Below are 26,788 nucleotides of genomic sequence, written 5' to 3'. Positions count from 1 at the left end.
GGGCTTCAGTAGTTGTGGCTCGTGGGCTCAGTAGTTGTGGCTCGCGCGCTCTAGAGCACAGGCTCAGTAGTTGTGGCACATGGGCTTAGTTGCTCTGCGGCATGTGGGATCTTCCCGGGCCAGGGCTCAAACCTGTGTCCCCTGCATTGGCAGGCGGATTCTTAACCACTGTGCCACCAGGGAAGCCCTGAATAAGTGATTTTAAAAAGATCTCTGAGTGTGTTTCATCAGAAGTTAATACCTACATACATCACAACCATTATGACCCTGCTCCAAAAAATTTTCTCTTTGAGAATTTACTTCTGAGAACCACACAGGACAAGCATTCTGGCTACTTCATGGTCACATATTGGTCTCTACCAAAATCCTAACCACCGGGCTTCCCTGGTGGTGCAGTGGTTAAGAATCTGCCTGCTGATGCAGGGAACACGGGTTTGTGCCCCGGTCCGGGAGGATCCCACATGCTGCGGAGCGGCTGGGCCCGTGAGCCATGGCCGCTGGGCCTGCGCGTCCGGAGCCTGTGCTCTGCAACGGGAGAGGCCACGATAGTGAGAGGCCCGCGTACCACAAAAAAAAAAAAAAAAAAAAAAAAGAATCACTCCATCTGAAGTGAGAGCAGATCAGAGGGGATTCGGGTGGATTGTGGTCATTTGTAATCCAGGTGAGAGATGATAGCAGCTCAGCCAACAGGAGGGGTGGTGGAGCCAGAGCACAGTGTTTGAACTGGGAAGAGATTCCAGAATGACTGGGCCTCAGTGATAGTTTGGACATGGGCTAAGGGAGAGAGGGCTGTCAAGGGTGATTTACTAGGTGAAGTCATGTCACAGGTACAGACCTGGCCCTGAGTACAACAGGATACCAGGCAAACAAATGCCTGCCTTCATGAAGCCGAGGACAGGGAAGACACTGATAAGTCAAAGGGCCCTGACAATACAGCAGTCAGACTGTCCAAGTTGAGTGCATAGGAAGGGCACCAGCCCGCCATTGGGTCATGGGGTCAGGAAGGGCTTTCAGGAGGAAATGACAACTGAGTCGAGACTTACAAGGCAAACAGAAGTGAGGCAGGTCATCATCAAAATATCTAGAAACAATAAATGCTGGAGAGGGTGTGGAGAAAAGGGAACCCTCTTGCACTGTTGGTGGGAATGTAAATTGATACAGCCACTATGGAGAACAGTATGGAGATTCCTTGAAAAACTAAAAATAAAACTACCATACAACCCAGCAATCCCACTACTGGGCATATACCCTGAGAAAACCATAATTCAGAAAGAGTCATGTACCAAAATGCTCATTGCAGCTCTATTTACAATAGCCAGGACATGGAAGCAACCTAAGTGTCCATCGACAGATGAATGGATAAAGAAGATGTGGCACATATATACAATGGAATATTACTCAGCCATAAAAAGAAACGAAACTGAGTTATTTGTAGTGAGGTAGATGGACCTAGAGTCTGTCATATAGAGTGAAGCAAGTCCGAAAGAGAAAGACAAATACCGTATGCTAACACATGTATATGGAATTTAAGGGGAAAAAAATGTCATGAAGAACCTAGGGGTAAGACAGGAATAAAGACACAGACCTACTAGAGAATGGACTTGAGGATTTGGGGTGGGGGAAGGGTAAGCTGTGACAAAGTGAGAGAGTGGCATGGACATATATACACTACGAAATGTAAAATAGATAGCTAGTGGGAAGCAGCCGCATAGCACAGGGACATCAGCTCGGTGCTTTGTGACCACCTGGAGGGGTGGGACAGGGAGGGTGGGAGGGAGGGAGACGCAAGCGGGAAGAGATATGGGAACATATGTATATGTATAACTGATTCACTTTGTTATAAAGCAGAAACTAGCACAACACTGTAAAGCAGTTATACTCCAATAAAGATGTTAAAACAAAAGAAGTGAGGCAGGTGAAGAGAAAGGAGAGTGGGCTTGGCACAGGGATCAGCATAGGGTGGTGGTCCTCAACTGAGGGCGATTTTGGCCCCTAGAGCACTTTGACAATGTCTGGAGACCTTTTTGGTTGTCATGACTGGGGAGTTGCTACTGGCATCTACTGGGTAAAGGCCAGGGATGCTGCGAACGTCCTACAACGCACACCACAGCCCCTCCCCACAAATAATGATCCACCATGTCCATAGTGCTGCAGTGAAAACCCTGGCCAGAGGCCTGGGGCTCAGCCAAGGACAGTGTGACTCTGCAGCTGTCTAGAGTGTGGAGTCACAGGCTGTGAGGGAGACAACAGGTGCCACCAAGAGCGGAGCCTGTGTCAGGCCCTAGGAGGCTGGAGGAGTCAGACAAGGGCATTCGAACCCAATGCCAAGGGTGCTGGGGAGCCACTGAAAGTTTCCAGGCAGGAAAGTGACAAAATCAGCCTTGGAAGGGCCAACAGGAAGAGGGAGTTGGGATGAGGGTAAGGAGGAGAGGAGTGCAATGTTCATAGCAGCAGTATTTACAATAGCCAAGACATGGAAACACCCATCAACAGACAGTTGGCTTAAGAAGATGGGGTATAATATATATGTAAAATGGAATATTACTCCTTCATAAAAAGGAATGGAATCCTGCCATATGCAGCAACATGGATGAGCCTAGAGAATATTATGCTTAGTGAAATAAGTCAAAGACAAAGACTGTATAATACCACTTATATCGAGAATGTAAAAGATAGTACAAGTGAATGTATATGCAAAACAGACACAGACTCACAGATACAGGAAACAAAAGGGGAGAGGCAAGAGAACCTGGCACTCTGCATGGCTTGGTGTGTGGAGCATGGGTTGGCCCTCCGTCTTCCGTGGGAAGTGCCAGGCTGGCACGTTGTCTGTTGAGTTGTGGCAGTGAGGAGAGAAAGAGAGTCGTGAGGCTTGCGGGGCTGCGGCAGGAGAGGGCTCTCATGCACGATGATGCGATCCAGGGAGCAAGCCGTTGCCGCGTCACCTAATTTGAGGTAAACGCGTTGGAAGCTCAGAGCGTCCTTTCAGATCAAGTGCAGCTGGTGAAATGCGGTCCACGGGATCACAAAGATGGAAGGAGAGTGAGTCTGCCGGTCTGCTTCTGCCACTTACTATGGCTGCTGTGTACAGATGCACAGGCTGGCCACAAACGCAGGCGGAGAACCTCCTTCTAACGGGCCCAGACGTGCCACTTAGGCTTGCCATAGCCCTGCATGTGACCCCAGACGAGTCATGCCTCTTCTCTGAGCCTCATTAATACTGCTCCCCTCTTAGGCTTGATGAGAAGATTCAAGTAGATGAATGCCTAGCAGAGGTCAGCCACTTGGTAGGCACTCACAAAATGATTGCTACGATTATTTTACAAGAAGCCCAGCGCTAGACCCTCTGCCACGATCCCCACTGTTGCATTGGTTCTGCCTCACCTAAAAGGCACTGTAGCTGCTCAGGGGACCTTTGCTGCCATGCTCTGTTCTCTGAGGGACACTAGGAGCCAGCAGGACCCCAAGGCTGCAGCCGGGTGGGCAGTGGATGAAGGCGCAGCTCGCCTGGAAGCTGAGCCGAGCAGCCACATGCCATTGTCTCACTTCCTCACAGCCACGTGGAGCTTCGTCTGTGATTTTATCCTGAGTGTCTTAGAGTCACCATGGAAAATAGGCATCAGCCTGCTGCTGGACAGATTCTCAGCATGTGAAACCACCAAAGAACACACTCCAGTGAAAGAATCACAGCTATTGATCTCTGATGACGTACCAGGCCCGTCTTTCAATCTGATGGAGTCTTAGAGGCTTCTGGGTTTTTCTTTTTGTGTAGCTGCCCTGCCTGAGACAACCAGAGCCTGGCTTGGTGACCATCGTGGCTAACACCTATTGAGGGCCTGCTATGTGCCAGGCTTTGGAAAGGCAAGCCGTGTGTCTTATGGCTTTAATCTTCATCACAGTCCTATGAGGTAAGAGCTGTGAAGCTCAGAGAGGTTGAGTAACTGGCCTGGGGGTGACCAGCTAGTAATTGGTAGAGCTGAGATCTGCACCAGAGCAGACTGATGCCAGACTGTATAGCTGCAGAATTCGTTCTTGCAGGGATCCCTCTTTTGGATCCCCTCTTCCCAGGGGTGTCAGGGAGAGCAGGAAAGCCCCTCTGGTGAGGCTCCCCCTCCTGCCCAGGAAGCGGCTGGCAGAAAGCGACGGGGCAGGAGGGCAAGGAGCAAAAGTTAGGTCCGCGCTCTGGAGGCTGCAGCCCGGGGCTGAGCACACAGGGTGGAGCCTCGGAGCAAAGTCCCCTGGGGTCCCGGGCCACATTCCTCTGAGGTCTGCAAAGGCCACCGCTTAAAGGCGCAGAGGAGCAGCTGGGAACGAGAACAAAGCGGCCGGGCCCCCCTCGGAGGAAGGAAGGAGCGAGCCCCAGGAAACAGCCGATAGCGCTAAGCTCAGCTTGTTTTTTTCCTCTGCTCAACAGTTCTCCTGCCACGGCAAACAAAAGATGTACCTTCTGATTCCCTCTTCTGTTTGGATTGTGCTGTCGAGTGGATCTGGTTTGTGATGAACTGGGGGGAAGAGGCATCCGCGGGCGGTTTCTTGCTCCGCCGGCCAGTTTGCTGGGCCATCGGGAAACGCAGAAACAGCTTCCTTGATGGCGTCTTTCTCCCCGCGCGGCTCAGTAAATCCAGCCTGGCCTGGCCACACCAAGGGCACCAGGATACAGGCATTTCCTTTAATGATGGAATTTAAGGTTGCCAACTTTTCAGGTTCACTGGGACCTGGAAGTGACCTTGACCTTGAAGGACCTGCACATACACACGCAAGCATGCGCGGGGACACGCACACTTCTTAATGGACGTTTAAAACTAGTGGGATGAGAACTATGCCCTCTAAGCCCCCCACTGAAAGGCCACACCTTGTTCTCATCACTGCGGATGAGGTCACAGTTCGCTCCTGCCCGGAGCCACACTGGGCTACTCAATGTGCAGACCCCGCCCCGCCTGGGCCCTGCCACTTAGCTCCCGTGGGCCCAGGGATGAGAGTGACAACTGCAGGGTCAGTGGAAGCCAGCATCCAACAGCAAGAGCAAGGAAGGGGGTGTCCGCACAGGTCCCCACAAGCTGGCTCTGATCCACCTTCCTCAAAGTCTGGACACCTGTAGGTGACAGGTGGCCCTGATGGGACTAAGCAACCCACATGTGATGACAGTGGTAGATGGACTTCTTGCTGCCCACCGGGGGGAGGGGTTTGGACCCCATCTGGCTTCCTGATGCTTGATGCCCTGAATGCTGGGCATACTTTGTTTTGCCTGACCAGGTGCTGACGGAGTGGACCCACCAAAGGGCACTCTAGAACCAAAGCAAAACAAAATGAAGCAAAAAAAAAAAAAAAAAAAAGTTAAACTCTACACAAAACCCTCCACGGAGTTCTGTTGCTGCTGACGCTCGAGTGATCCCTACAGCCCTGGCGATGGCAGTTCTCGGTCTCACAATCTGAAGGAGATTGTTTTGATGCCACAGAGACTGATGTGCGGGGGCCCTTTGTAACTGCAGGAGTTAAACTGAGCCACGAGAGGTCAGCGTGGTTAGACCTTGCCCCATGCTGCTTGGCCCGTTCTCTCCTCCCACCCCACTCTGAGGAGGCAGTTCACATGCCGAAGACAAATGGCATAAAGGGCAGGCAGTTAATTTTTTCAGCTGGAGGCTGCGATGGAATTTGGGTGCTTAGACTCTGACGTACGCTGCTAATTCCATTCTTCTCCTCTGTGAAATACCTCCACTCTTCAAGGAGGTGGTGCCCTTCAGAATTCCATCACTGACATTTTCTGTCTTTAGGGCCAAGAGGTAGAGTCCTGATAATTATTTGGAATGAATCTGAGGTTACCCTGCATGCCATTAGCGCTCTTTCCAAGATTCCAAGGGGCTATAGTGCCGTAAAGACGGCCGGCGATTCTTCACTTGTTTCCTGGGGGTGGGACCAAGTTGGTCCTAGCATGGCTCAGGGTCTGGTGCCCACCGACCAGCAACCTCTGTGGTGTGGAGCAGGCCAGCCAGCTTGCCTGAGCAGTGATGCCGGCAAAGAACAGAGAACTTGTTGGGAAAAGAAGAGAAGCAGCTTAAGCAAGAACGGACCGAGATGAGGACTTAGTACCTGGCAGATGGGGAGAGGGAAGGGGGATACTCTAGAGGGAGAAAAGAAATCCTGAAGGGAACTTGGAAGGATAAGAAAAGGCTACCTCGCCTGTTTCCACAGAGGCAGTGTAATGTAGTGGTTCACAGTGCAAGCCTGTGCGTGAATCTTGGGTGGGTGACCTTAGGCAAGATATAACCTCTCTGTGGTTTAGTTTTCTAATCTGCAAAATGGAGGATAAAATAGGCTCTATCTCATAGGTTTATCATGAAGATTAAACAAGAAGTTCACGTTAAGCGCTTGACAAAATATTTAGCATGTAATAAACACTCAATAAGTATTGCCCATTATTATTTCCAATTTTTCTCCCGGTGTGTGTCTCACAGTCCTTTGTTCACGACTGGCATATGCTGCCCACTTTTTACCCTACACCTTCTACTGAGCTACTGATGTTTATCCAGTGTCCTGATTAGCGATTTTAATCCTTCAAGTCACTCGCCTCTGAAATCTGCTCGCTGGAAACTCGCCACACACGGAGCAAGCTCACAGTAAATGTGGCTGAGTAGAACTTACCAATCACCCCCGTCTGAAATGCAGTGGGATGTTGTTTATAGTCTTTCTTCATGCCTCTCCCAACCCAGCTCAAGAGACTGAGCCAGGGAGAAGCCTGACCCAGGAACATATAGCCCAACTCAGAGCTGTAGAGAATGAAATACTACATACAGGGAGACCCTCAGCCCCTTTCCCATCTCAGCTCCCACAATGAGGGCAAACAGGCTGACACCTCTCAGGTGGGATATTGGAGGATCTCCCTTCTGGGGAAACTGAGCAGCCTAACACAGAAGGTCTACAGATACAGGCAGGGTCCCCAGTGACATGGCGTGGCATAATCACCCTACAGCGAAGCCCATCAGTTGACCAGCTTCTTGTCAGCATTTTGGTGTCGCACTCTTAAATACAAACAGAGAGTCAAAAGATCACTTGTCATTTGAAAAAACCCTCCAAAATGAAAGACAATGCCAAAACAAACAGAAGAAAGAAATTGTAGGAAACAGGAACAATGCAGGGAGTAGAAAAGAACAATTTTTTTAACACCTACAATTAATATCTTTTGAGATTTAAGGGAAGATACTGCATCCATGAAACAAGGACAGATGTTGTAAAACAAAGAACATTCAGAGAAGAACAAGGACATTTGGAGATTAAAAATATATAAATATGTTTTCAGAACAACGTGGATAGATCTCAAAAAACATTATGTTAAAAAAAAGTCAGACACAAAAGAGTTTCTACCATACAGTTCCATCTACGTGAAATCCAAGAGCAAACAAAACTAATATATGGTGACAGAAATCAGAAAGTGGTTGCCTGGGAAGAGGGGAGGAGAATGAACCAGAAGGGGCACAAAGGAAATGAATGGAAATGTTCTTTATCTTGTTGTATTTACACGGGTGTAGTCAATTATCAAAATGTACTGAACCCAAAGTATAAGCACATTATTCTGTGTTAATTATATGTTAATAAAAACATATTTGCAGAAATGAAAAGTTCAGTAGAAGTTTCTAGATCTAGCTATTTCCTGTAAGTTGATCTAGCTCTCAACTTACAGGAAATACAAAGAATAGAGGAACATGTTAAATAACACCACAGGAATGCAGTCAGCAAAATCTGACTGTGGGAAACTGCAGTTTAACCAGCTTTTTTTTCCAACAAAATCTTGCAGGAAGTGAGGAGAGAAAGAGGAAAAACGTATATAGTCCCGAAGATTTAAGAGACATATCAATCAATCACACTGTGTGAACCTTACTTGGACCTAAATTTAAACAAACTATTTAGGGGGCAAGTGTATAGGACAATTGGGAAAGTATAAATATGTCCAGATATTTGATAATATTCAAGAATTATTGTTATGTTTAAAGTGAGATAATGGTGTTTGCAGTGCTTTGTGTTTATTTGCTTGTTTTTTTAAGTGACCTTATCTTTTAGAGATTCATAATGAAATACTTACAAATGATATCTAAGTTAGTGGCAGGGGTGGGGGGCATTGGGCGTGAGTAGGGACACAGGAAACAAGATTGGTCATGTGTCAATAATTGTTGAAGCTGGGTATAGAGTACACTGGGTTTATTATTCTAGTGTCTTTTCTTTTGTGTATGTGTGAAATTTCCCATTATTAAAGTACTTTAAAAAAATAGAGGAGTTAGAAGAAAAATTGAGGAAGTCTCCCAGAAAAAAAAAAAAAAGAAAGAAAACAGAAGACAAAGAGATAGAAAGTAGGAGCAAAAATAAGAAACACAAAGGATAAGTTCAGGATTTTAAAAAAGGGGGGAGGGGAGAGAGAAGAAAGAAAATGAAAGGGAGAAAATGATCAAAGAAATAATTTCAGAAAATTTCCCAATACTGACAGCCACTAGTTTCTGGATTGAGAGGCCAGCCAGTAGCCAGCACCAGGGATGAAAAATACCTCACAGCAAAGCCTATCGCTGAGAAATTTCATGAAGTTGGTGTACTGGGCCACAGACCTCACACACCCTCTTACATTCTCTCTACGGCCTCCTTTCCTCTCTCTCTTGGGCAACACCCTGTTGGCACCACTTGTAGGCCAAGTTGTTCCTCCACTTTTAGAGCTGGGTGAAATATTATACTGTAGTATGATGTGGGACCTGGTTTTCCAGGCAACTGCTAAGTGTCTGGATGACATATCTGGAAATAGAGACAAACTAGATTTGGGATAATTCTTTTTTATTTCATGCTTTAACAATTCTATTTTTTATTATTCTTAGTGATGTATAATCTCAATATATGATTAAACATTTACATGTCAGAGAATTCAAAATGACATTTCTTTTTTTAATTGAAATATAGTTGTGGTACAATATTATATGTTATAGGTGTACAGTATAGTGAGTCACAATTTTTAAAGGTCATACTCCAATTATAGTTATTATAAAACATTGGCTATATTCCCTATGTTGTACAATATATCCTTGTAGCTTAGTTTATACCTATTAGTTTGTACCTTTTAAAGCCCTACCCCTGTATTGCCCCTCCCCACTTCCCTTGCCCCACTGGTAACCACTACTTTGTTCTTTGTATCTGTGAGTCTGCTTCTTTTTTGTTATATTCACTAGTTCGTTGTATTTTTTAGATTCCACGTATAAGTGATATCATATGGGGTTAACTATTGACTAATGGAAGTAGGAGATAGGAGGGAGCTGGGCCGATAGATGCCCCTCCTCTGCTCTCCCCTGTGGTTCTTCCTTGTGACTCTTGCAGAAGAGTTTCATGTGTCTGATGAACTAGCAGCCAGTGTGGTAACGTCTGGCATCACATCCCCCCACCGCTTACTCCTTTTTCCCCTGTGCATTCTATTATGAAAACTTTCAGACATACAGGGAAGTTGAAGGAATTCACAGCGAGCACCTGTACACCCATGACCTAGAGTTTACCTTTGACATTTTAAACACCTTTATTGAGATATAATTTAAATACCATAAAATTGACCCATTTAAAGTGTACAGTTCAATGGTTTCTAGTATATTCACAGAGATATACAAACATTATCACAATTTTAGAATATTTTCTGCACCCCCAAAAGAAACCCCCTACCCATTAGCAATCACTCCCATTCCCCTTCTCCCAACCCTAAACAACCACTAAAATTGGTTGCATGCAATTTTAGATACTGCGTTTCAGTGGAATCCTACAGTAAGTGGTCTTTGGCGACTGGCTTCTTTCACTTAGCATAATGTTTTCAGGGTTCATCCGTGTCATAACATGTGTCAATACTTCATTCTTTTTTATAGCTGAACAATATTCCATTGTGCATTATTAACATTTTATTAGACTTGCTTTATCACATGTCCATCCATCTGTCCATCCCTCTGTTGATCCATTAATCCATCTTATATCTTTCATGTATTTCCCCCATTTTGTTGTTGTTGTTGTTGAGCACACAAAATTCTGAGTCATTCAGGGTGAGGTTACATAAGATAATAAGAGCAATGATGAAAAATTTGCAGTGTTTTTTGTTAAACGTGCGCTTTGACCTTCACATTTTTAATACCATGCTCTCTGACCTAAGAAATTTATAAATATATATCTTATTTTCTGGCCTAGTTAACTTTCTTTTTCCTCTGATAAATATTACTTTTTTCCTTTCCGAAGTACTTAAAATTAGAGAATGAGCTTTTAAAAATGAGATATTTAAAAAATGAGTGTGTATTTCTTACATGAAAACTAAACATTATGAAGGACTTACTTGAAGTTTTACTCGTGTTCTCACTGGATATTTCCCCCATTTTTTAAGCTTTTTCCCAACCGTCAGTGCCTTCACCTTGCACACCTCTCAAGTGAAGCTCATATCACATTACCACATGGCCACCCTCGGTGCAACATGTGAGGCTGGGAGATGGAGTGCTTAGCCTTCTGGCTCTATAGTAAAGGGACAAAGGGAAAAGGGAGCCTGGGAATGGACTTTCGCCACCTTGGCAGACAGTGTTTCTCAATTTCATCTACATCTCCCCCTCCAGTCTCCCCTCCCACCATTGCATCCCACAGAGCTTATACTCCAGAAATGCCAAATTAATTAAAGTTCCCCAAGCACCCCACATTTTTCCAGACTCCATCTCTTGCACATGTCCATTACCTGGACAGCCTTCTCTTTGTGAGAAGGTTCTTCCCTCATAATTCAGCTCAGCTGTCACTTTTCAGTAAAGTATCCCCAACACACACATTGACACACACACACACACACACACACACACACACACACACACACCCTCTGGCCTCCCTATGTTTGTTTTCCACTCCCATTAAGGCATTTACCCTCCTTTACTGAATTAACCTTTTGACCTGTCTCCACCAGCCTATAAATCCTCAAGGTCAGGGGCCAGGCCTAGTATGTCTTGGTATCCCTAGAAATCACTGCAGGGTGTGGCTTAACAAATATTTGTTGGATAATGGATGGAAAACATCTAGTTACCATCTTCACTGTTGTTTACGTAAGAAACATTTTGTTGGGCGTGCAGCAAGGGAGGCTCGGGGGTAAACACCCAGTTTGATACAAAGATGAGTAAGACTGTATCCTGGGCCTCAGAGGAGCCTACAGCACCCTTTTGTTTTGGCAGACGTAACTCTGGACAAGATGCCAGGACAACAGATGTAAACTGTTGTCCCAGGCCAACCGGAACATATGGTGACCCAAATTACATACACACTCCTACGAAAACAGCAGTGCCATGCCGACTCATGCCCAGCCTGTCAGACCAAGGTCACTTCCACAATTTTCTTGCTCAAGCCAATTACTCCTCATTAGTGCTTAGGTCATTTATGTTTTTCATTGTTGTTATCCATGTAAAAATCATCCGTGAAATTTAATGTTCCTAAGGTATTACATATATTGTGTACATTAAAAACATATATTTAAGCAACTAGACAGAAAAATAATCACCCAGTAAACAACTAAAAATACTTTCCAACCTTTTCTGATGTACTGAATTCACATTTATAATCAGTAACCCATTACATATATGCACTTCTTGGTATTAACACTAGACTCTAGTCTATTTTTTTTTTTTTTGGTCGCATGGCGGGCACGTGGGCATGCCCCCTACAGTGGGAGTACAGAGTCTTAACCACTGGACTGCCAGGGAAGTCTCCTGGTCTATTGTCTTTATTGAAAGGCATTGGGTGTTTCCAGCTTGCAACCGTGAAGAATAATGACGCTACGAACATCGCGATGTAGATCCCTTTCCCTTTCTTCTGAATCAATTCTTTGAGCTACTTGCTCCAAAGTCAAGTGACCTGGTTGAAGAACAGGAACAGTTGATACATCTCATTGTCTATGCTCTGTGTCTTACTGCTCTCCTAAAAATCGGAGTCAAATTACAGAGCACATCTGTTTCTCACAACTCTGTCAATAATTTATGTTCTCATTTTTATGTAAATATTAATAGAAGCTTATTGTCGTTTTAGGGTGTTCTTTGCATTTTTAAGTGCTGCAAAGGTTATACATTATACTTTAATCAAAAGCAGCTTAGTTTTTATGAAAACATATTATAATGTAAATACATACTTTATAATTACAAGGTATGTTGCAGGTATTCATTAAATATTTGTTGAATGAATGAACGTATTGAAATTATACTCAGTTACAAAGAGACAGATGCTGCATGATTCCACTTATATGAGGTACCTAGAATTGTCAGATTCATAGAGACAGAAAGTAGAACGGCGGTTGCCAGGGCCTGGGCAGTTGGGGTAATGGGGAATTGTTTTTTGGGTTTTTTTTTTTGTTTTGCTTTGTTTTCTTTGGCTGTGTTGGGTCTTCGTTGCTTCACGTGGGCCTTCTCTAGTTGCGGCAAGCGGGGGCTACTCTTTGTTGCAGTGCTCAGGCTTCTCATTGAGGTGGCTTCTCTTGTTGCAGAGCACAGGCTCTAGGCACGTGGGCTTCAGTAGTTGTGGCACGTGGGCTCAGTAGTTGTGGTTCATGGGCTGTAGAGCGCAGGCTCAGTAGTCGTGGCGCACGGGCTTAGTTGCTCCACGGCATGTGGGATCTTCCCGGACCAGGGCTCGAACCCGTGTCCCCTACATTGGCAGGCAGATTCTTAACCACTGCACCACCAGGGAAGCCCAATGGGGAATTGTTTAATGGGTATAGAGTTTCAGCTTTTAAAGATTGAAGAGTTCTGGAGAGTCATTGCACAACATAAATGTACTTAAAATTCTTTAACTAAACACTTAAAACGGTAAGATGGTAAATTGTATGCTACGTATATTTAAATATATATATATACACATATTAACCCAATGGTCATTTGGTATATATTGTCGGTAGAAGTGTGCCTACAATATATAGTCTTGCATGTTAAATGAAGTTTCACGTGTGGAATTTTATGGATTAAAATTTCTGTATTAAATTTTCAGTGCAGAGACAAACAGGCAAAGATGGCTGATATATTAGTATCATTACATAGCAAATAGAGTTAAAAAAATCGTAGACTAGATAATATTATGTGAACGTCCAATATTAGCAATAAAGAACTCCACTTAAAAAAAAATCATGTGTCTAATTTTCTATTATCTGTGAATAAAAAGCAGAAGCAGGACTTAGGGGATCTTAGAGACAGCCGCGTGAACTTTTTACCTTAAAGATGAGGTGAGGGGACTAAGAGAGTCTAGGTGATTTTCCCACTTCAAGATCAGCCGTATCTCTCTCTTTGATAATGCACTCCAACCAAATCCTCTTTATGTCTCATTGGCCAGAATGGATTGCATGGCCTGCCCTGACTGCACCAGAGGCTGCTGGGAAAGCAGGGAATAGAATAGGTTAGACACATGGCCACTCCAAGTAAATTAGGGTTCCCTCAACAAGGAAAGAAAAGGATAAAGGGTATTGAGTAGGCTGTCAGCAGTGTCTGTTCAACTCACATTAGTGTTTTTGTTTTGTTTTGTTTTTGTTTGGGGCATTACAGGCTGGAACCAATGGTTATATGGCTCCTGAAATCCTAATGGAAAAAGCGAGTTATTCCTATCCTGTGGACTGGTTTGCAATGGGATGCAGTATTTATGAAATGGTTGCTGGACGAACACCATTCAAAGATTACAAGGAAAAAGTCAGTAAAGAGGATTTAAAGCAAAGAACACTGAAGGAGGACGTCAGATTCCAACACGATAACTTCACAGAGGAAGCAAAAGACATTTGCAGACTCTTCTTGGCTAAGACACCAGAGCAACGCTTAGGAAGCAGGTAACTATCATATAAAGACATGATTAGTGATGTCAGCATTTCCACAGGGATTTGGAGAATACTTTGGATTAATGACAAAGGCTTGGGATTAAGTAGTAGTAGTATTTTCCTGTTATTATTTGTATATTATGTGGTTAAGTCTTTTCAACACTTTCAAACACTATGAACACTTGCTATGGAACAATCTCCAAGACGTATTTTTTTTTTAAATAAATACTGCAGTTTTTAAATTTTATTTTATTTATTTGTTTATTTTTGGCTGTGCTGGGTCTTCGTTGCTGCATGCAGGTTTTCTCTAGTTGCAACGAGCGGGGGCTACTCTTCGTTGCCGTGCACTGGCTTCGTATTGCAGTGGCTTCTCCTGTTGCCGAGCATGGGCTCTAGGCACACGGGCTTCAGTAGTTGTGGCACGCGGGCTCAGTAGTTGTGGCACATGGGCTTAGTTGCTCCGCAGCATGTGGGATCTTCCCAGACCAGGGCTTGAACCCGTGTCCCCTGCATTGGCAGGTGGATTCTTAACCACTGCGCTACCAGGGAAGTCCTCCAAGATGTATTTTAAAGTGAAAGTTTCTGCCCCTTTAAACACCTCTGTAAAATATCATTAATCAGTCAACAAATATTTATTAAGTACATATGATGTTGCCAGCTATGTTAAGTACAGTTGAAATTAGTTTTGAGGAAAGTCAAGTTTTATTGCCTACAAAGGAATAATAAGATCAAGATATTTTAGAAGAAAAAAATAAGAAAACCTGATCTATGAAAAGACCCTTGGCAGTGAGTAACTGTGTTATGTAAGGAGAAAACCAAGGGTTTTCAAGTCACAGACATAGACTCACAACCCAGCTTGGCTACATACTGATCATTTTACCCCAAGCAACTGAATTACTTTCTTGGAGTCTCAATATCCTCATATATAAAATGGGGTTTTTTTGTGGGTGTGATTGTTAATTTTATGTCTTAACTTGACTAGGCCACAATACTCAGATACTTGATCAAACACTATTCTAGATGTTTCTGTGCAGGTATTTTTTAGGTAAGATTAACACATAAATGAGTAGGTTTTGAGTAAAGCAGGTTATTCTTCATTATGTGGATGAGCCTCATGCGATTTGTTGAAGGCCTTAATAGAAAAGGACTGACCTCCCTGGGAGAAGAAGGAATTCTGCCAGCAAACCACCCTTGAACTTGAACTGTGACTCTTCCCTGAGTCTCCAGCCACACAGCCTACCTTGCAGAATTTGAACTTGCCAAACCTCCACAATTGCCTGAGCCAGTTCCTTAAAATAAACTCTCTCTCTCTCTCCCTCCCTCTCTCCCTCCCTCTCTCCCTCCCTCTCTCTCTCTCTCTCTCTCTCTCTCTCTCTCTCTCATACATACACATGTACTGGGGGGAGAGGAAAGAACTTTTCTTCTACCCTCTTAGGTTTAGGAATGGAAGCCTAAAAATTAAACTGCCAAAAGATGATTAGCAAGAGAAAAGACAGATTTTTATTTATGTACATACACAAGAGTTCACAAGAAAGTGTAACTAGGGGGCTTCCCTGGTGGCGCAGTGGTTGAGAGTCCGCCTGCCGATGCAGGGGACACGGGTTCGTGCCCAGGTCCGGGAAGATCCCACGTGCCATGGAGCGGCTAGGCCCGTGAGCTAGGGCCACTGAGCCTGAGGGTCCGGAGCCTGTGCTCCGCAATGGGAGAGGCCATGGCAGTGAGAGGCCCACATACTGCAAAAAAAAAAAAATGTTACTAGGTGGCAGTTAGAATTGAGGGCTTATATTCCATTTAATAGGGGAGGGGGATGGGGAGAAGGTCACTTACAGGAAAACAAATGACTTCTTTGAAATAGTGGGGTAAGGGCACTTATGGGAGAACAGTTGACTTTTAGGAAAGATAAATGGCCCTTAGAAGAATAGATGGGAGATATGATAGCTTTGTGGCAATGTCTATTTAGGTGTGGTGCTGAGTTCTGTCACTGGTGATAAGAGTCAATCTTTCCTGGTTCCAAAACTCCTGAAATTCCCGGAGAGAAGATTTATGAGTTGAGTTTTTTTCCAAGACTCTGCTTATCTTAAAGGCAGACAAAGGGGAGTTCAAAACCTGCATCTGTTGACTCTCAAATAACTTCAGCTCAAAATAATTTTTATGCCACTGTTGTGCATTTTGGACAGTTCAGCGCCCTTTTGGTTCTGTTTCTCTAAGGAACCCTAACTAATTCAGTGGGATATTTTGAGGTTTAGATATAATGCTTGCAAAGTTAGATATAACATAGCTTAGGAATCATTCAATGTGATAGCAATTATCGTTAATTAGTTCTAAGGGTGATATCAGATAATATTTTGACTAAACTACGAGCTCATGCGTCTTAAATTACTTGGACTGAATTTTCAAAATCTAAAAATACATACAAAAAGAAAGTTACAACCATAAAGTAATATGACTGATTTTTAATATTACACCAAAACTTAGAGAGGCAAATTACTCTAAATCTTCTGAGTAGTTGTCAGTGGAGGCTCTAGAACAGGGCTGCCTTAGCTCACAATGTTTACGTATGGAGGCAAGCTTTTTATTTTTGATCTGATTTTTTAAAATAGCGAAACAAAATTCATTTGTAATGACTTTCAAAGCATTTCAAAGATAGCGAAACTAACAAATGAGTATTTTGAAATGAGATGGAACTCTTCACTGATGTGAAAGTAAAATGTGGAAGTGATTTTCCTGTGTAGATTCCAACATTGTTGTATTAGTGTGGTCAAAATAGGCCACGTTGTGATAACAAGCAAATCCCAAAGTCTCAGCGGCTTAAAACTAAAGGATTATTTCTCATTCATATGAAGTCCTTTATGGGTCCAGGGATTCTCCAGGTATCTCCCTTCTGAATGGTGACTCAGAGCTTCAGGCTGCTTCCACCTTTCAGCCCCACTGGAACTGGTGGTTTCGGTTGCTATGGCAACAAGAGAGAATGCAGAGAACCTGGGGAGCTTTGTCCTGCCTCAGACCCACTTTACAGGTCATTTCAGATACACTTCTGTTAGACAGAAGGAGTCCTCGGGCCCTGCCTAAGGGCAAGGGAGCTGACTAGTCCTGCTTTCTGTCTGTCCAGGAAGGAGAGGAGAGCTGGATATGGTGAACACAGACCATCTCTACCATCTTGGCTCTCAAGCCCATGCGGGGGGAATCAGAGAATGTACCAACAGTGGCCAAGGCAGTGAAAGAAGTGAACATTCTCTTTAGATGACTTCTCTGAAGGGAACACAACCCACTTGGTGTCTTTGAATAAAAATCTATCTCAGTACTTTATAAGCACACTTTGGTTTTTTTACATCTTTATTGGAGTATAATTGCTTTACAATGGTGTGTTAGTTTCTGCTTTATAACAAAGTGAATCAGTTATACATATACATATGTTCCCATATCTCTTCCCTCTCGCGTCTCCCTCCCTCCCACCCTCCCTATCCCACCCCTCCAGGCGGTCTATAAGCACACTTTGAATCTGTAAAATGAAACACTGACTAACTTCTTCGGGAAAACGCCACCTTAAAGCACTGGATCATGGCCTGAAGATGCTCTGTCAAGCAAAACCTTTTTAAAAAGCATTTGTTGTTGTGACTGTTTTGTATAAAAACTGTTTACAACATTAGAGAGAAAGCATATAAAAACCAGCTGTTCAGTGAAAGAGAAAACCTTCCAACGTTTTCGTTTCAACTCTTTGTATTTTTTAAACATTCATTCAAACGAGATAATGTTTGATTACTTTCGTGGGCATCCTCCAAAGCCGAGCAAATACCTAGACAATGTGTTACACAGCGGAGAGGTCAAGTGCCCCCTCCCTGTTGCATTCACGAGCATTTGAAAGAAAGAAAAAAAACCCCTTCTCCTTCCTTAGACATCACTGAAGGGAATCTCCTCTTTTGCCTTTATGGGTCTGTGAATTAATTTTGCAGAGAAGCCAAAAGCTTTTCTGATCATCTCACAGGGACTCCAGATAGGGTCAACTATGGTGTGTTCCAATAAAATAAAAGGTGAAGACTTAAGTATTTTGCAGGATTTATTCTGATAAGACAGTGCAGCCAAGTAAGGGCAGATAACCATGGAAGTCTCTGACTTAAGTGCTTCTCAGGCCAATAGCCACTGTTCTTGGCAGACCAAACCCCACAGCGTGGTCCTCGTGTATGGGCAGCTGGTATCTTTCCTTCATTGACTGTTATTAGAAAATCCATTGTAATCTCTGTGTGGGGTTTGGTAACACAATAGCCCCTGTCAAGGCTCTGAAATATATTCAATAAGCAGGAGAAGTCTCCCTGTAGCTGCTGATTTGGCCCTTACAAAAGGTGCTGCCACCCTCCATAGTCTCCCCTATTTGCCCAAGGGCACTGCATGATGATGGGCCAAAAGAGCCCTGAACAAGTCTGCCAGGGAAAGGTTCAGGAGTCAAATAAGCTTCACTCTAATTACACAACTGAGGTAAGCATGGCTAGTGCAAAATAGCCAAGTGATCAGCTTTCCCGTAGCCTGGACGCAGAGGGAAAGGAGCAGAAGTTGGAGAGCCTAGTCTTTTGTTGTTAACGTCAGCACTCACAGGTATTTATTGGAAAGGGGCGTAAGGCATGGGCCCTGCCCTCCAGGGGCATCTAGTTGGGGATGTGGCAGAACATAAAGAAAACCTCAATGTGGCCCGTTTTTCCCCAGTCTTCTGTGACTAGTTGCAAAAAGGCTGCAGTTGGCCATCCCTAATGGACACGCCAAGGCCATCCGGGCCTGGTTGAGATGTTAGTTAAGAACGGTGCGCATTTTTTTAAAAGTTTATTCTATTGAAGTAGAGTTGATTTACAACGTTGTGTTAATTTCTGCTGTACAGCAAAGTGACTCAGTTATACATAGATATACTCTTTTTTTCATATTCTTTTCCATTATAGTTTATTACAGGATGTTGAATATAGTTCCCTGTGCTATACGGCAGGACCTTGTTGTTTATCCATCCTGTGTATAATAGTTTACATCTGCTAATCCCAAACTCCCAGTCCACCCCTGCCCCTTGGCAACTGCAAGTCTGTTCTCTACATCTGTGAGTCTATTTCCTAGATAAGAAAATTGTGTATCTTGATGTGAGGACTGGTATGGCAAGTTCCCCATGGTCACCGAGCCCATGGGCACTCTCCTTTATCCAAGTTAAATCTGCTCAGAGTGACTTTAAAGGTGCCCTCTTGACCTCTGGTACAGTGTGTTCATACCTGCCAGCGGCCATCAAGATGGTACAAGCTTCTTCCTCATGGCACCTGGTCCCATTCTAACTCCTCTGTTCTCTTTGAGACACACAGGCCTGAGGTTCATTCCTGATCTACTTGGGTGGAATTTTACCTCTATCCTTGTTCTAACACATTTAAAATCTGGCACCAACCCCCATTCCTCAAATCTTTCTGATACTTTAAAAGGTTGCTGTGTAAATTATACCTCAGTAGACCTGACTTTAAAAAAAAATCCATCCTTAAAGTTTCAATTCATCTTAGCAACCCTCCCTCAAGGCTCTTACTCTACAGGATGTAAACCACACAGACATTGGTCAGTAGGTTCTTTTTTTTTTGGCTGCATTGGGTCTTCTTTGCTGTGCGTGGGCTTTCTCTAGTTGCAGTGAGCAGGGGCTACTCTTCATTGCGGTGCGCGGGCTTCTCATTGCAGTGGCCTCTCTTGTTGGGGAGCATGGGCTCTAGGCGCACGGGCTTCAGTAGCTGCAGCGTGCGGGCTCAGTAGTTGTGGTCACGGGATTAGTTGCTCCGTGGCATGTGGGATCTTCCTGGACCAAGGATCGAACCCGTGTCGCCTGCTTTGACAGGCCAATTCTTAACCACTGTGCCACCAGGGAAGTCTGATCAGTAGGTTCTAATAGATGGCAAGCCTGCATTTCCCTTTCTTTCAATTCATGGAGACTCAGTGGCTTTGTGGAGAACAGAGTTACCTTATAGTATCTTATGATACAGTTTTCCATACCTCTCTTTTCAGTGGGGTCATGATGGGAAAAGTCCAAGGAGTCCTGGATGGGCCTTTCTGGATGGAGCTAGGCTTGAATCACAAAACAAGGACTGGGGAATTGCCGGACATCAGAAACCTTCGACTGAGTTTCTCTTTTCCATAATAATATTTGACTACAATTTTTCCTTTGAAAAATTCACCTATATTTGCTGGCTTTCTCAGATACACAGCTATTATAAATGCAAAAGCAAGTATAAAGAGGTTAAAAGAGGTTTAAAATACAGTTAAAAGACAGATAGGGTTGTTGTGATGGTTAAATGTGACAAAGTAAGTGAAGAGCATAACGTTGTGTTAGCCGAGAGTAGCTCTGCATAAATGTTGGTCATTTCCACCTGTTATTAGTAACGTGATTATTGAGTTTAGACTCTAGTCATCTTATTGGACAGAGTCTGCTGCAGTAATCCTCAAACACAGTAGGGAGTCTCTGAAGGGGATGTATGTGGGAAGCCCTCAATCCCTTTCCTAAAAGCTTTCTGATTACTAGAACAAAAATGAAAAAGGGAAGACCATGCATGTAATTCGCTTTATTAAGGTTGATTTATGACAGAAATTGACTTCTTCCAAAAGGAAGACATCTCTTAGTCAGACCAGCATACCTACTCATATAAAAGAAAAAGAGGGGACTTCCCTGGTGGTCCAGTGGTAAAGAATCTGCCTTACAATGCAGGGGTCATGGGTTCGATCCCTGGTCAGGGAACTAAGATCCTACATGCCATGGGGCAACTAAGCCCGCATGCCACAACTACTGAGCTCGTGCACCTCAACTAGAGAACCCACACGCCCTGGAGCCTGCATGCCACAACTAGAGAAGAGAAAACCTGCACACCACAACTAGAGAGAAGCCTGTGTGCCATGATGAAAGATCCCGTATGCCTCAACGAAGATCCTGCATGCCGCAACTAAGACCCAATGCAGCCATAAATAAATAAATTAAATAAATAAATGATAAATAGTAAATCTTTTTAAAAAAATGAAAAAGAGAAAAAAGTCGTTTGAACCTGATGCCACAAAACAGCCCTCTTTTTATTTCTTTAAAACTTGAACTCAAGAAGAACCAAGAGGAGTGTATGGTAGACCACCCCTAATATGGTCCCCAAAGATCCCTACCTCCTGCCATCCACACCCTTGAGTAACCCCTTCCCTTAAGGATGGGCTGGACTTACTTGTATGTACTGACTTGCTTCTAACAAGTAGAATATGGCAGAAGTAATGAGATGTCATTTCTAAGATTAGGTTATAAAAATACTGTGTCTCATATCTTGAGCTCTCTCTCTATCTCTCTCTTGCTATGACCATTTGTCCTGAAGAAAGACAGTTACAATGGTATCAGGCAGCCCTGTGAAGAGGCTCACATGGTGAGGGATGGAGGCTTTCCAATAACCATATGAGTGAGCCTGGAAGCAGATTACCCCAACCCTGACCCCCCACCCCAGTCGAACCTTCAGATGAGATCACAGCCTTGACGAACAGCTTTACTGTGATGTCTCTAGAGACCTTGAGTCAGAGGCACCCAGTTAACCCAAGTCTAGATTCTTGCCCCACAGAAACTGTGAGATAATAATACATGTTTTTGTTTTTGTTTTTTTAAATAAAGCCTTTTTTTAAAATATTTATTCATTTATTTAGCTGCTCTGGGTCTTAGCTGCAGTACACAGGATCTTCATTGCTGCATGAAGGATCTTTAGTTGCAGCATGAGGACTCTTAGTTGCAGCACGTGAACTCTTTCTTAATTGTAGCATGTGGGATCTAGTTCCCTGACCACGGATCAAACCCGGGCCCCCTGCACTGGGAGCACAGAATCTTAACCACTGGACCGCCAGGAAAGTTCCAAATGTTTGTTGTTTTAAGCCACTAAATGTTGGGGCAATCTGTTACACAGCAATAGGTAACTAATATAAAAGGTTACACAACTAACTGGAAACACACATTTTTCCCCCATATTCTAAGGCAAATACTAGAATAATTTCTAGCATGGGGAAGGAGGGTTTGATAACAAACAACTGTAGTCTTGAGCACCGAATGTATGCTCAGTTATGCTGCTAAAAATTGCTAATGGATCATTTAAAAGTCTTTAAAGATTACTGTGGCAGTTGAGGGAGGTAGGTGGGGCTCCTAGAAATCATGTCATATGAAGAGTGAGGAGATCTGACTGCTGTCTTTTAAAATGTAAGTGGCGGTCAAGTAAGAAGAGACATGCTTCACTTGTTCTATGTAACCCTGAAGGACAGAGCAAGAGGCAGTGAGCGCCTTGGAAGCTGCAGGCAAGCAGGTTCTGACCCCACTGAATTTTGCTGGTGTCTCCGTGAAACACCAAGAACAAAAGTCATGTCAACTACTTGGCTGTTTAAAAATTACATCTAGGTGGCGCAGTGGTTGGGAGTCCGCCTGCCGAGGCGGAGGACACGGGTGCGTGCCCCGGTCCGGGAAGATCCCACATGCCGCGGAGCGGGTGGGCCCGTGAGCCATGGCCGCTGAGCCTGCGCGTCCGGAGCCTGTGCTCCGCAGCGGGAGGGGCCACGACGGTAAGAGGCCCGCGTACCGCAAAAAAAAAAAAAAAAAAATTACATCTAGATGTGAAGGTGGTCTACAAACAATGAACATGCGACGACTATCTGCATGCAGAAGTGTGGGGTACAGTGTTTTCTGGGGCCATGTGTGGCTCGTGGGACCTTAGTTCCCCAACTAGGGATAGAATCCAGGCCCTTGGCAGTGAAAGCATGGAGTCCTAACCACTGGACCACCAGGGAATTCCCTGTGGGTGGTTTTGAAAGTTGTTATTTTTCTAAATTGTTCTTTATGTGATATTGTCTCTGCAATTAAAATGAAATGTATTCCAGGAAAAGAAGGCCACATATTTTGAATTGCTAGAACAGTTCCTGTTTGGGTTTGTTACTGTGTCTCAGGCTGGCCATCTCCTTTCTTCACAGAGAAAAGTCTGATGATCCCAGGAAACACCATTTCTTCAAAACCATCAACTTCCCTCGCCTGGAAGCTGGCCTAGTTGAGCCTCCATTTGTGCCAGACCCATCAGTGGTTTATGCCAAAGATATCGGTGAAATTGAAGATTTCTCTGAGGTTCGAGGAGTTGAATTTGATGATAAAGATACGCAGTTCTTCCAAAGATTTGCAACAGGTGCTGTCCCTATAGCTTGGCAGGAAGAGATTATAGAAACGGGGCTGTTTGCCGAATTGAATGACCCCAACAGGCCCGCAGGTTGCGGGGAGGGTAATTCGTCTAAGTCTGGTATATGTTTGCTATTATAAGTTGTTCTCTCTACCACACGGGCAGCAGGAGTCTCAGCTGACATAATCCTCGAATGTTCCTAATACGTGAAAATCTGTTGAATGAGCACTGATCAGTCAGGAAGGGCGTTTCAACCACAAAACAGTTCAAAGGTTAGGTGAGCTCACCACTAAGACGTATTTTCTCTCCTTCCTTCCTTCCTCCCTTCCCCCCTAACTTACTTCCTTCCTTTATTCTTTCTTTCTTCCTTCATAAAGAAGAGTACAGTCTCAGTTTTCACTGAGACCTGGTTGAAAAGGAACCCTCAGGTTTATTTTGCTAAACTAAAAGCATGAGCCTTTGTCATCATGTCCCTGACAATTACACAAAGTCCTAAGAACAGAGAATGGAACTTTGTGGTATGCTCAGAAAACGAGCATTTGCAATTCTTAGTAAACAATCATTTTAGTTTTTCTTTGTTTATATCTTTTCATCCTTTCATCTTTCAGTATTTCTCCTTCTTCTGTACTTATAAAAGGGATTTTGAACCTGGAAATAAATATTTCTGATTTTCCCCCTCCCTGCAAAAAAGGAGTGGATTGTACTATTTTGGAAATATTTCAGATTACAGAATCATTTTTAATTTATAGAGTCTCTTTTTCATATTTCTGAAATATTCTACCATTATAACGTTGAAGCATGTTAAACGTAAATACACATGAGGTCTGGGGATTAAAGTATTCTGTAAGTTGAGTTCTTTAGGTAGTAGTCTACAAATTGCTTACCTGTATAATTCCGTATGCCATCAGTTCCCAAACTTTGCTGAACTTTGCAATCACCCAGAAATCTTTTAAAATACTAACATGTGACTCCCACTCCCAGATTTTAATTGGTCTGGAGTACAACCTGGGCATCTAGATTTTCAAAATCTCCCCGGGTGATTCCAGTGTGCAACAAAGTTTGGGAACCACAGTCATGCAGATTTAAATGTTAGTACATGTGGGTCCCTGTTTTGGTTGCTCAAAACCTCAGTCTTACATTTTGACCACAACTTTTCAAATACCCAAAAAAATGCATAACTTTGGCAATTGCAGTTAAATGAAACTGAAGATCATCCGTATTCATCTTGTAGATTTCCTTGCCCTTGCACACTTTAGTTCTTCACACATATCTTGGGAAGTAGATCTCTTGACTATTTCAAGACCTGAAGGACACATATGGGCTTAGAAACTGATTTGAACAAACAGTGGCCCTCATTTCAGGTGGCTGCCCAGCCAGCACTTTATAGGAGAATTAGCACTTCTCGAAAGCACAGCCAAAGTGAGAATTTTAAGGCCCCCCCACCAAAAAAAAATATATATATATGACACAAATATACATCTGGGGTGACCATATATATATGTGTGTGTGTGTGTGTGTGTGTGTGTGTGTGTATATATTTTTTTTTAAGATGTATGTGTGCCTAAGGAAATCTCTCTTGGCCCAAAGGTGAGAAACCTGGCTGAAGTTATTTTAAAAGTTTTGTCCCTTGAGTAAAGGTACCAAGAATTACAAAAAACACTGGCCAAAAATTTTTTGGTTAACTGGAATCCAGCTAACAGTAATCCTCAACTACAAGACAACATCAACCGTATCTGGAACAAGGAGGAAGAAACCCTCATGGAGTTGAGTCCTGGGTTAGAACACCTGCCACCCACCTGCTCATCCTCCATCCTCAGTGAGCTCCTTGAAGCTCCAAACCCTACCCTAGAGACACTGTAGAGTCCTGAATCACCAAAGCAGAATACAGGTGTGTCCTGCAGATTCTTCTTCCTAAGGCAAGAAAGTAGATTAAAATTTGATAAAATTTCTAAGTCTGTTTAACAAAAACTCATCAACAGTTAACAGAAATTCAATTAACTAGAGCATTCCAAGCGTAGAGATCTCAGGATTTAGCTTTATAAACATCAGACATTTTAAAAAGTGACTTCTACTTGCATTGGTTCTTTCATGTGAATGCCTACTGCTTTTGATAAACTTTAAATGCAAATCTGTTTCATGTTTTAGAAGTAACTCAGGAAAATAATTGAATAAGATACCTATATTCAAACAATCACCAAGTAAGTAAGTATGTGTTGAGCTCTAGTTATACATTGAGCCCTGCACTGGGTGATGTTGGGGACACAGCAGAGAAATAAGACAACCATCTAAGAAAGGCCCTGTGGTGTAGTGGAGCATGCAGACTCCTGTGGGTGTTATTATTCACATTTTAAAAGAGGAAACTGATGCCCATAGATGTTTTGTAGCTTGTCCAAGGTCACACAGCTCTGCAGGGTCGTTGTGAAGACTAGAAATAATGTATAGGAAGCACATAGTGCTTGACTTGCATACAGTAAGGGCATACTAAATTGAAGATCAGTAAGTAGCAGCAGGTCGAATGATTCCTGGTCCAAGGACAAACTATTAAGACCTGAACCTTCACTGAAAGTTCCAGAGGAGGTGAGAGAAGCAAGAGAGCTGGTTCCTGGGGAGTGGTTGAGAAGGAAATTTTTTACACACAATGAAAGAAAAATCTAATTGGAATAAGTGGAGACATGGGGGCCCATCCCAGATCTCCTGCCCATCATATGCCAGGTGGGAATCCACCTGGGCCAAGTCAGAGTACAGGAGGCTCACAGGGGCAGGGCAGGTAAGGGACAGACCTCAGCATGGAGATTAAATGTTATAGATGGAGAGAAATAAGCCAGTGCAAAGGGATTGGCTCAGATTGTGGGTGGGATTCAAGACTGAAATAAGATGCAACCAGATGTTTTATCAAAGAAAAGAAGTGATTTTTGAAAAGGGATGATACTTGCTTATTTTTAAACAGTTAAAATGAGCTTATGTTTTTAGAGAAAAATTTTATGTATAAACAAAATGAAACATCAGGGGAAACACAGACATATATGAGTGAACTAGTCAGACAAAGAAGAACCAAGGAGAAGTCATTTTTATTCTTCTAGTTTGTCAGGGATTGTTTGAAATGTTTGTTTCTTAAAGGGGTAGATGGAATTAATAAACCACTTGAAGGGGCTTAGAAGTGCCTTGCAAAGCAGGAGGTATCGATGATGTTTTCACAGGAAACAGTGATGAATGATTGATTTTAGGTGTAATTTTTCTTCTTTTCTTTTTTCGGCCACACCGCGAGGCATGCTAAATCTTAATTCCCCCACCAGGGATTGAACCTATGCCCCTGCAGTGGAAGCACAGAGTCCTAACCACTGGACCGCCAGGGAAGTCCCCAATTTTAGGATTGTAAGCCACAAAGAGTTTAAAAAGTATTCTCAATTGTTTACTTTGAATATCAAATTCAAGATGTTTCTCATTTAGGTGACCAGGCATGAATGTGAAATAATTGAATAATTTAAACTTTGCTTCTTAGGAATAGCTCATTTGAAGTCATTGAGAGAATTCCCTGGAAGTCCAGTGATTAGGACTCTAACCGATGTGCACTTTCACTTTCACTTTCACCCAGTGCACTTTCACTGGGCACTGCAGTGGCCTGGGTTCAATCCCTGGTCGGGGAACTATGATCCCACAAGTTGTGTGGTGCTGCCAAAAAAAAAAAAAAGAAAGAAAGAAAGAAAAAGAAATCAGAGAGAATACTACATTGATTTTTAAAGATCATTATTATTATATTGTGTTTATCATTAGGGCAGTTTAACTGATGTTAATTTTTGGACAGTAAAACATGATGAAAATAGTGAAA

General features: G+C 43.3%; 1 protein-coding gene across 1 annotated transcript in view; it reads left to right on the top strand.

Annotated features, from left to right (window-relative positions):
• The window catches only part of GRK7 (G protein-coupled receptor kinase 7), a 35,954-nt gene extending 11,569 nt beyond the window's left edge, over positions 1 to 24,385 (top strand). The window contains exons 3-4 of the mRNA XM_022582488.2: positions 13,542 to 13,816; positions 22,766 to 24,385. Coding sequence (XP_022438196.1) covers positions 13,542 to 13,816; positions 22,766 to 23,102 — 612 coding nt within the window. The 3' untranslated portion in view covers positions 23,103 to 24,385. The remainder of the gene's footprint in view (positions 1 to 13,541; positions 13,817 to 22,765) is intronic.
• The last annotated feature ends 2,403 nt before the right edge of the window (positions 24,386 to 26,788 follow it).

Source organism: Delphinapterus leucas, chromosome 4, assembly GCF_059928025.1.
Source record: "Delphinapterus leucas isolate spDelLeu-1000000601 "Yukka" chromosome 4, BTC_Dleu_Yukka2, whole genome shotgun sequence".
Lineage (NCBI taxonomy): Eukaryota > Metazoa > Chordata > Mammalia > Artiodactyla > Monodontidae > Delphinapterus > Delphinapterus leucas.
The sequence above is the reverse complement of the archived record's forward strand: the minus strand, read 5'-3'. Positions and strand labels throughout refer to the sequence as shown.